This window comes from Lathyrus oleraceus, chromosome 1 (assembly GCF_024323335.1).
Source record: "Lathyrus oleraceus cultivar Zhongwan6 chromosome 1, CAAS_Psat_ZW6_1.0, whole genome shotgun sequence".
Lineage (NCBI taxonomy): Eukaryota > Viridiplantae > Streptophyta > Magnoliopsida > Fabales > Fabaceae > Lathyrus > Lathyrus oleraceus.
In genome coordinates this window covers 283,746,132-283,758,309 of record NC_066579.1, presented here as the reverse complement: position 1 = coordinate 283,758,309, position 12,178 = coordinate 283,746,132, and the positions used below count along the sequence as shown (strand labels likewise).

General features: G+C 31.7%; 1 protein-coding gene across 1 annotated transcript; it reads left to right on the top strand.

The window, feature by feature from the left end:
* Window positions 1-1,491: 1,491 nt before the first annotated feature.
* Window positions 1,492-7,107, top strand: LOC127130668 (disease resistance protein RPV1). The gene is made up of 5 exons (XM_051059640.1): window positions 1,492-2,032; window positions 2,943-4,059; window positions 4,224-4,505; window positions 4,624-6,090; window positions 6,189-7,107. Exons 1-5 carry the CDS (start codon window positions 1,563-1,565, stop codon window positions 6,666-6,668), a joined length of 3,816 nt encoding a protein of 1,271 aa, XP_050915597.1. The 5' UTR covers window positions 1,492-1,562; the 3' UTR covers window positions 6,669-7,107.
* Window positions 7,108-12,178: the final 5,071 nt, after the last annotated feature.

The following is a 12,178-nucleotide window of genomic DNA, read 5'->3' as shown; positions in this document are numbered from 1 at the left end:
AAATCCTCGGCCAAGAACAATGTCAACCCACACAAACCCAACGACCAACCTCACACCATCATCGTACCATATACACCTAACCACCAAACACACAACCTCGCAACCAATTCATGCCACACACCCAAACTCAAAACTAAGAACCAACCCTAACCACCAAACACCCAACCTCGCAACTAATTCATGCCACAGACCAAAATTCAAAACTAGGAATCAAACTCTAACCACCAACAACCATACGCAGCCAACACAATAGTCTATAACCCGAATGATTCATATGATTCAACGTCATTGCTATCGTAGCCCCTCATTAGTGAACTTCCAAACATCCCATCGCCACAACACCTAACAATTATTTGACTTTAGTACACCACATGAATCATTGCTTCGTTTCCAAAACTATTCAATGTCCCAATTCGGGCAACCATTCTGTCCACAAACCACCAAACTACAAAGACCCAACTACGATAACATGGGCACCGAACTCAATTACGGAAGCGCCATTGGCGACAATCCCCTAACTATTGGGGAGAAATGATGACAAATCTATCAAATACCGCTGGACCTTCCACCAGACATTCACATCATCCACCATTGCATCATGTCAGCACTCAAAGACCCCAAACATCTCAGGGAAATCGTGGGAGACCTCAAAGACAAACTAACACATCTGGATGTGGAACAGTGGACGTTTCAATTGGGCGAGTCATTGAATTTCTTGTCGATTGTTATGTATTTTAACTTTATATTATAATATTAATCATTATTTTTCATTTACGTATTTGATTTAATTATTTATAAATATAAAATATAAAATTTTAAAAAAATAAATTACTAAGTGCATGCGCCACATGCATTGACGCATATGAATGTGGCTTCAAGGCGTGCGTGCGTCCAATCTACTAGCGCCTATGTTCATTTTCAAGACATACATGCGCTCATTGTTTTGGAGTCTCTCTTGATTGAAAATTAGACGCGTCAGTGCAACTAACGCATATGTAATGAAAAATGGTTATTTTTATAATTATTTTGAAAAATAGATTATTATTTTTTTTTAAATATGATTATTTTAAAAAAAGTTCTAATCTTGTGGCATTTCTATAATTTTGTATTTTTATTTATTTATTATTTTAAAAAGCATTTCCATATTTTTTATAAATAATTGTATTTAATGTATTGAAAATTGAAATAATTGACTTTTATAAAAGTAAAATATATGTTTTTTTTGGAAATACTTTTATTTAATATATTGAAATTTGAAATAATTATTTAAATTTTTTATTTATTTAGAATCCAAGTATTCTAGGGTTATTCAGTAGCATGACCCATTTAAAATTTAAAATAATACTAACTATAAAATTGTAAGTAATACTTTTAATTATTTATTGTAAATAGAAAATAAAAGAAACAAAATGATAGATTAATAAATTTATAGTATGTTTTGATTTGAAGCATGACTCATATTTAAAATACATTATAGCAGCAGTCAGTGTAATAAAAAAGAAATAGTATTTCAGTGTTTGAATATAAAACATTTCCCATAGCTTTACATTTCAACAGCTTACATGGCTTCCGTCAACGAGGTATTCACCTACGACGTATTCCTTAGTTTCAGAGGCGACGATACTCGTTATGGTTTCACCGGCCATCTCCGCAAAGCTCTTGATGACAAAGGAGTTCGAACCTTCATGGATGACGACGGCCTTCAAAAAGGGGATGAAATCACACCTTCGCTTCTCAAAGCAATTGAACACTCCAAAATCGCCATCGTTGTCCTCTCTAAGAACTACGCTTCTTCTTCCTTTTGCTTACAAGAACTTTCCAAGATCATTGATTCGATGAACGGTAAGGATCGTTCTATTTTGCCTGTTTTTTATAAGGTGGATCCTTCCGATGTACGAAAGTTGAAAAGAAGTTACGGTGAAGCCATGGATAAACATGATGAGGGCACATCATCCAGTCATCACATGAATAACAAATGGAAGATTTCTCTGCATCATGTTGCTAATTTGTCTGGATTTCATTACAAGAAAGGGTATCTTACTAACTATCTTTTCATTTTTCTGGCTTCCTTTTTTTTGTTTTGTTACTATGTTCTTCGAATATCCATCCTTTATTTATTATTCAATAATTCATAATACTTACTTCACACTCTAAACTTGAGTTGCTCATTTTAGAGAAATTGGGTCTATTGACTTCTTTAGACAACAAATTTGAACCCAAGTAGATGTAAGCTAACCAATTAGACCAACTACCATTAGAAAAACATTTTGATTCTAGTTTTTTAATTACAATGAAGTAATAACTATTCATTTCCCTTATTATAAGAAAACTTTTAGTTTTTAATTTATTGAATAATCATAATCCATGTATCTTATGTATATGGCTAGAGGTCTTCATGGGTGCGGTGGACCTTCTAATCCATTGATTCAAATAAAATCAATCCATAAGTTACTCAAACTTATTCATTTACGGATATATCCAATCCACAACAACTCATAAATTTTTTGTTTAGGTATCGTGTTTGAGTTTCGCAACCCCGCATATCCATTGATCAAACTCATATATATAATTTCTTATTTGAATTGTCTTAATATTTTTTTAAAACTGATTTTTTTTTTAAAAAGTTTTTATTATAACATAATCCGTGATTCTAACTCAATCCATAAATGAATTGGTCGACAAATCCAATCTATTAAAGTTTAAATGAATTGGATAACAGGTTAGGTCGAACCTAGTCCAATCCAATCCTTAAAGTTTATATTGAGTTGGATAACGGTTTAGACCGAATCTGATCCAACCCAACCCGTGTACCCTATATATATGGTATATATAAATAAAAATCATTGATAATCTAAAAAGTAAACTTAAAAAAATAATAAATAAGTGTTATTTATAACATAGACTTGATGCAGATGAATGATTTCTTTTCTCTTATTGGATAGGGATGGGTATGAGCATGAGTTTATTGCAAAGATCGTTGAACAAGTCTTAAGAATGATAAAACCCGTAACTTTACCCGTTGATGATTACCTCGTTGGACTGGAGCCTCAAAAAGAACAACTAATGTCACTTTTGAATGTTGGATGTGATAATAGAGTTCGCATGGTAGGGATTCATGGAATTGGTGGAATAGGGAAAACAACTCTTGCTCTAGCAGTTTATAATTCAATTGCCCATCAATTTGAAGGGTCGTGCTTTCTAGAAAATGTTAGAGAAAATTCTGAGAAACACGGGTTGCCATATCTCCAAATGATCTTTCTTTCTAAAGTAGTTGGAGAGAAAATCGAGTTAACCGGTGTTCGACAAGGAAGTTCAATAATACAACAGAGGCTTCGACAAAAGAAGTTACTTTTGATTATAGACGATGTTAATGAGCCAGAGCAATTACAAGCTATTGCTGGAAGACACGAATGGTTTGGTCCTACAACTAGAATCATCATCACAACTCGGGACAAAAGATTGCTTACAAATCATGGAGTTGAAAGCACATATGAGGTGAAGGAGTTGAACCACAAGGACTCTTTTAAATTATTAGTTAAACGAAAAAGAAAATCTTTAGAGTCAGGCAAAAAAATTTCAGATTATTTCCGTGTTTTAAGACGTGTCACAAGATATGCTTCTGGGATTCCATTGGTTTTGGAAGTAATATCTTCTCAGTTATTTAATAAAACAATAGAACAGTGTAATCTTACTTTAGATAGTTATGATAGGAGGATTCCTAACAAAAAGATTCAAATGATACTCCAAATAAGCTTTGATGCTTTGAATGAAGAAGAAAAGAGTGTTTTTCTTGATATTGCCTGTTGCTTCAAAGGATTTAAATTGGCAATGGTTGAAAAAATACTCCATGCTCATTATGGTGATAGCAAGAAAGACCACATCAATGTGTTACTTGAAAAATCTCTCATAAAGATAAGTGAGTCTGATAAAATTACATTACATGATATGATTGAGGACATGGGGAAAGAAATTGTAAGACAAGAGTCACCGAAAAAGCCTGGAAAGCGCAGTAGGTTATGGCTCCCAGGAGATATATTTCATGTTTTAGAAGGAAATATGGTGAGTAATAACGAGATGGATGGTTTGGCTTTTCATATTCAACTTTGATTTCTACATTATTAAAGTTATTAATTGTCACATCACAAATTTTCCTTTTGTAATATGTGGGATAAGTTCTAACATGTATTCTGTTGAATTTTTCTTTTTTGTTTTTTTGTTTATAGGGAACTAGTTCAACTGAAATCATATATTTGGATTGTTCAAAGGAAGTAAAATGGGATGGAGAAGCTTTCAAGAAGATGAAAAATCTCAAAACACTAATTATTAGACATGCCACTTTTTCTAAAAGTCCCAGCTATCTTCCAAATAGTGTAAGAGTATTGGAATGGTGTGAGTATCCTTCATCAGATTTACCACCTGGTTTTTATCCGGAGAAACTTGTTATATGCAATTTTGGCTCTAACTTTACATCAAATCCATTTGAGTGGGAGGACTTTCTCCAGAAGGCAAGTTTAACATATTATTTATATCTCTTATCTCATATTAATAAATCCAGTTTAAGATTATTAATACATTATTTATTCATTTGCATGTTTTTCCATTTCCTCTTTTGTTTTTTTTCAGAAGTTCCAGAATATGAGAGTTTTAAATTTTGACCATTGTGAACTTTTAACAAAAATACCTGACCTATCTAGTCTCCCAAATTTAGAAGAATTTTCATTTCAAAATTGTGGGAATCTGATTGCAATTGATAAATCGATTGGTTTCCTGTACAAACTCAGAATCTTGAGAATTATGCATTGCAATGAAATCCAGAGTGTTCCACCTCCGAATTGGGCTTCACTAGTAGAACTCAATCTTTCACATTGTGATAGTTTAGAAAGCTTTCCTAGCGTCGTGGATGGATTTGTTGGCAAACTTGAAATCTTGAGGGTTATACGTTGCAGCAAAATCACAAGTATTCCACCTCTCATGCTAGCTTCTCTAGAAGAACTAGATCTTTCAAATTGTATCAGTCTTGAGAGTTTTCCACTTTTGGTAAAAGGGTTGCTCGCTAATCTTAAGACCTTGAGAGCTATGAATTGCATCAAGCTTAGGAGTATTCCAACTCTCAAGATGGCTTCTCTAGAAGAAATCGATCTTTCAAGATGTTCTTGTCTTGAGAGTTTTCCACCTGCGGTAGATGGGTTGGCGGATAAACTTAAAACTATGAGTGTTAGAAGTTGTGTCAAGCTAAGGAGTATTCCACCTCTCAAGTTGGATTCGCTAGAAAAACTTGATCTTTCACATTGTTCTAGTCTTGAGAGTTTTCCACTTGTGGTGGACGGTTTTCTTGGCAAACTTAAAACCCTGCTTGTTCAAAGTTGTGACAGTCTCAGGAGTATTCCACCTCTCAAGTTAAATTCCTTAGAAGAACTTGACCTTTCACATTGTTATAATCTCGAGAGCTTTCCAATTGTGGTGGATGGATTGTTGGATAAACTTGAAGTCTTGAGTATTGAATATTGCATCATGCTTAGGAGTATCCCACCCTTGAGGTTGACTTCATTGCTAAAATTCAATCTTTCAGATTGTCTAAGTCTAGAGTGTTTTCCAGAAATATTAGGAGAGATGAGAAATATACCACAACTTTACTTGGGTAGCACTCCCATACAAAAACTTCCATTTCCATTTCGAAGTCTTACTCTGCGCCCAACATCATATCCATGTAACTGTAGAATTGTTAATTTACCAAATAGAGTTGCTGCGATGTCAATGTTGGCTAAACTTACCATCAAGGCTGAAAAAAAAGTGAGCCCCGTGCAATCTTCACAAGTAGAATATATTTGTCTCACGAAATGCAAACTTTCCGATGAATATTTGTCCATAGGTCTCGCGTTTTTTGCGAATGTGAAAGAATTACATTTAACTGAATGTCAATTCACAGTACTTCCTATATCTATTGAAAAATGTCACTTTTTATGGAGGCTTGTCTTGGATGATTGTGAGGAACTTGAGGAAATTAAAGGGATTCCACCTGGCTTAAAAGAATTATCTGCATTAAACTGCAAATCGTTGACTTTGTCGTGTAAAAGCAAATTATTAAATCAGGTTAAGATTTTTTTGGTATTTTTAGATAATGTATTTGATATAATAACCAATATTCTTACCGATATAGTTTAACTAACAATATTGTTTTTGCCTAACAGGAATTGCATGAGTATGGAAACACTCGGTTCTGTTTGCCACGAGCAAAGATTCCAGAGTGGTTCGACCACCAATGCTCGGCAGGATTGTCAACTTCTTTCTGGTTTCGTAATAACTTTCCTGCCATAGTTCTCTGTGTTGTTTCTCCATTGACGTGGGTAGATGATTTTCGACGCTGTGTAAGAGTGACCATCAACGGAAATACATTTCTCTATACACGTGGTTTGAAGATACGTAGGTCACCGGCCAAAATGTATACTTTAAATCTTTTTCATATGCAAATGAAAAACTTCAATGATAATATGGACAAAGCAGTTTTAGAAAATAAGTGGAACCATGCAGAGGTTGATTTTGGATTCCCATTCATGAATAGTGGAATCCATGTATTGAAAGAGAAAAGTAGCATGAAGGATATACGATTCACCAACCCAGAGAATGATGCTAATATTGACTTCACTCGGAATGTTGAAGTGAGTATATAATTGATTTTACCCAAATTGTCATAAATTTTCCATATGAATTTTCCATAATTGGGTGGAACCCTCCTACATGCCCATTTCATCACAGCAAGCACATTAGCTATTTGTACTATTTGTACTGTAACGTGGCACCACAAAGAAAATACATTTGATAAGTAGCTAATTATTAAAGCATGATGAAGACCTTAATTAATTAATTAATTAAGCGATGTAGTAGATTGGATTTGGGAACTTGAAAGTTCTATTGCCACAGTTGGTTCTAAGAATATCACTCCATTGATCACCAAAGTTTCGAATGATGCATCTGATATGAAGATGATGATAATATGATAAGAGAAGATGATGAGTAAAGGAAAGAATTTGTTCATAACTCAATGTATTTCTGATTTGTAAGGTGAATTCTTATTTACCCAATTCAAAAAGGGATTTAGATTCTCTCCAATTTTTATGGTTCATCACCCCCTTCTTTTTATAATTCAATGGTAGATAGATTCCCCCCAAAAAAAAATATGATGCATAAGAGATAAATAAATAAAGTGATCAATGGTTAGGACTTGAGCATCATGGAAGCATGAGAGAAAGTTAGACTATTTAATAAATAATTAAATATGTTAAAACAAAATGGTATCTTATCATTGGTTAAAAGTACATTATCCAATTTTTATGATGGACTGAGAAGTTCTCCTCAATAAACAAATACAATACGACCTAGTGGTACACTATCTTTCCAAGCAATTAAATAAAAGTGACTTTGATTCCTGAGGTAAAATTAAATTTGAGAAAAATACTTTTGAAAAGGATGATTAGTGTCACTAGTCCAAAATTTGTTAAATTACCTGCTCTCTTGTTTTGAATGAGTATTATGTATTTTTACATATTAAGATTGTAGGATTATATAAATTGTCTATCACTTTAATATTTTAACAATTTTTTTACTGAGTGATCTACTCAAAAAAATAAAAATAAAAATACAAAATATTTTATATTTAAGAAAGAGGTGGGATAAAAAACACAATATAACATTTTATAGTTTAAACATCTTCAAATAATTAAAAAAAATTAAAATTTTGAAACTCAATATATTAATAAATACAATATAATATTTAAAATTTAAACTTTTGAAACTTAAGATGTTAACGAATACAATATAATAATTTTTTTTAAATTAAACATTTTCAATACTAGGATTATAAGATATTTAAAAAGACTATAATTTCTAAATCATGAAGAAAAATCTAATTCCAATTTAAAACTACTATAAAATATAGATTTAGAGCATTTTATTTTTATCTTTAAAAAAAGTTGACATTATTAAAAATAAAATTTATAAAATAGTTTTTTTAAATATTACAAAAAATTATATTACTTTTTGAATTATAATATTAATTTTAACATTCTAAAATAAATATATATTATTGAAGATAAAAAAAATAGTAATCACAATTTTCTTTAAAGATTATATTTTAAATTAATTTTTATAAAAAAATATTTGAAATAGTTTTAAAATTAAATAATTTTAAAAAAATTTGATATTAAAATAAATTTCAATAAAATATTAAAATATTTAAAATAATATTTTAAGATAACTATTCAAACTAAAATTTTATTTAAAACTTTTATAATAAATTTCTTTTTAACACTGTAAATATTTTTAAAAAAACAACTTCCCATTAATTGTCTTTTGCTTTGTAATTGCTTTATAATGTAAAACCAAATGGTAAGAATACAATGTTTTTCTCAGTTTCAGAGGGGAAGATACCAGCCGCCATATTTTCACTGGAAAACTTTGAAAAGCTTTGCACGATAGATGTGTTGGGGGAGTTTGGGGAAATTTTTCACTAGGGAGCATTGAACATTGTGGGTGGAGCAACACCTTTGTGAGAGGTGAGTGAGTGATAGGTGAGTGAGTTCTCTCACTTATAAAAATCCTTGTACCGCACGGAACGTTTCTTATTCACCACACTAGCGCCGTTGACACTCTTCAACAGAACGTTTCTTCACCATACTGGCGCCGTTGACTTTCGATACAAGTAACCCGGTCCCTTTCTGAAACCAAAGGCTCATGATACCATTTGTTGGGGGAGTTTTTTTCACTATGGAGCATTGAACATTGTGGGACTTCTTTTTCTAGAGCAACACCTTTGTGAGAGACACACCACATATTCACCCAAAACCTTAAGGTGATAGGTGAGTGGATTCTCTCACTTATAAATACTCAAGTCTCTACATTACCAACCAATTTGGGACTATTATCCACACTACTCACACTTGATACATTCTCAACACTCCCCCTCAAATGTACGTCTACAATGCTCCCTCTCAAGTGAAAGCTCTACTTACTTCTCTTGTATTGAACATTGTAAGACCATTTGTTTTAGGTGAATATGTGGTGTGTCTCTCACAAAGATATTGCCTCAGTAAGAAAGTCCCACAATGTCCAATGCTCCCTAGTGAAAAACTCCCCCAACAATGGTATCACGGGTCTTTGGTTTCAGAAAGGGACCGGGTTACTTGTATCGAAAGTCAACGGCGCCAGTATGGTGAATAAGAAACGTTCTGTGCGATACAAGAGAAATAAGTAGAGCTTTCACTTGATGGGGAGCATTGTAGACTCACACTTGAGGGGGAGTGTTGAGAATGTATCAAGTGTGAGTAGTATAGACAATAGTCTCACATTGGTTGTAAATATGGAGACTTGAGCATTTATAAGTGAGAGAACCCACACACCTATCACCTTAAGGTTTTAGGTGAATATGTGGTGTGTCTCTCACAAAGATATTGCTCTAGTAAGGAAGTCCCACAATGTCCAATGCTCCCTAGTGAAAAACTCCCTCAACAAGATGAATAAACCACCTTCATCAATGACGAGAAGCTTCGGAAAGGAAAATGTAACATGGCTTTTATGTTGGGTCCGATGATGCAGTACACATGGTAGGGATCCATGGGTATTGACCTTCTACATGCTTTCGAATTCATAGGCTGTCACTTTTTATAATAAAAAACAATAGAACAATGTACATATGCACTAGATCGTTAGGAAAGGATTCTTGATAAAAAAAGATCCAATCGATACTACAACTGAACTTTGATGCTTTGTAGAAAGAAGAGAAGTCTATTTTTCTTAACATTGCTTTTTGCTTCAAAGGACATATAAGTTGACAAGGCTGAGTAATAATGATATGGTTTGGCTTGTTTGAATTTGAAATAGATAGGTTAATTTCGTGATTCAAATAAAATAGAGAGATTATAATTCTAATTAAATTTATTAAATATTTTAAAATTAAACAAAACAATATTTTTTGTCTAATAATTTAATGATTAGAATTTTATTAATTAAATATGAGTAAGTATAATGTTGTAGACTCAAACTCACACTCATTGCAAACAAATATCATTAAACAACTGAACTAACTTAAAAGAAAAGATGAGTAAAAAAAGACTCAAACTCACTCTCTGGAGATTAACATACTTTGTTATCTTTTGATGAGGTTGAGGGTGATACTCATAATTTATATCAACAAGAATACTTACACACAATTGCTCCTGATACTTTACCTGCACATATTTTAAAGATAAAAATAAGGGCTCTACTAATGTTGTTGCGAAACATAAATCCTAAATTTGGATTGTGTAATGGGACAAAGTTACTATGTCGTGGTTTTTTTTTTATGAATTGGTTTGATGTTGAAATACTTACAAGTCACAATATTGAAAAAAGAGCTTTCTTGTCAAGAATTAAGTTCAAAATCATTGAATGTGCGGGACTTCCTTTTGTACTTATTAGAAAACAATTTTCTGTCAAACTAATCACTATAAATGAATTACAAGAATAAACAATTCTAAATGTTAGAATCGATCTTCCACAACATGTTTTCAATTATGGATAATTGTATGTTGTTTTATCAAGAGGTGTTCTGCGGGTTGCAACAAAAGTGCTAATTAAAGACGAAAAATTAGAGGGGAAGAAGGAGAGTTTACAAAAAAATATAGTTTTTAAAGAAATTTTGTTGTCACAAACTCAATATATTTATCTATTATGTTTAATCGTTCAACTATACTTTTGCAATGTTACACTTGGCATGTACTCACTAGATTACACTATATTGTTGACTAATAAAATTTACTTCATTTGTTTAGTAGTGAAGCAAGAGATATTTATGATTTTGATTCCATGGTTGACTTCGTATTAAGCAAAAATGTCACTTAATATTTATGTTTATTTTCTTAATAAATTGTGAAAAACATTTTTTCTTCTTATTTTATCTATATCTTCTTATAGTTTTGAACAATCTATAACAATATAAAATGACAAAATTTAGTTTTGTTGTAACCTATTTTCTTTTTTTATAATACCCTTTTCCTAACCTCTAAATTATTTCAGTCACATTATTGATTTGCATGACAAAACCGGTTGAATAAATTCACATCACAATGTGATTTTCTCAATTCAATCCAATAAAACAACGATAGGGGTTGTCGGGTACCATTTTTTCTGATTTCTCAATTCAAAATCAAAAACACAGGTTGTAGGGGTGGTCATCTACCATTTTTTTGATACAAAAAGTTGGTTTACATTGAGTAACAATTTCTCCTTAATTGAAACACATGAATATGTCACTCCAAAACCATCACATGTTTGATGAAGTATGATATACTTTTTTCCGTTATACTTGGTACATACTCACCTACATTGTTCAACAATAAATATTTTCTTCAATTTTTTTTGTAGTGAAAAGAGATGTCTCTTGATTAAGATCTTATGATTGACATTTCTATCAAGCAACAATGTATTTTAAAAATATAATTAATATTAATATTTATTTGTTTAATAAACTGAGAGATACATGTTTTGTTTATTTAATTTATATCTTCTTATTATTTGGATAATGTATTTTTATTGACACGCCTTTAAAAACTACATATTTATTTTTATTTATAAAAATTGCATATTTTAAAATATATACTTTTATAGAACTTGAATTTTGTTATTGTTAGAGACATCAATTATATATGACTATATTAGTTTAATGCGTGAATACTACATATTGCAAATAAAATTTAATATGTATCTTATGTTTCATCATATAAATAGTTTATATTAAAATCAGACAATAAAAAAAAAGCAGACAAACGGGCACGAGAGTGCCCGTCTCGATGCTAGTTTCAACAAATTGAAAGGAATTATTGATTTAAAAACAAATTATAAATGAACAATGGAAGTTACTAGTTTGACACACAGCTAGAGAGTAAATAGTAATAACACAACAAAAGCGAGAAAATTTTGGCAATTTATTTTCCCACCCTTATGGTGCGACTCACGCCTCTGAAAACCAAAAAATATCTTTAAAAAATTTCGGAGATGCATCTCCGAACGCAACTTAAATCTCTCCATCCTTCGTAAATCAAGTAGTCATCCCATTTTGTCAAAAATTGGTCTGAAGATGCATTTGCAAATATTTTTGGGGTAAATTCGAAGATGCATCTCCGAAGGAATATTTCTTTCTTCGTTAATC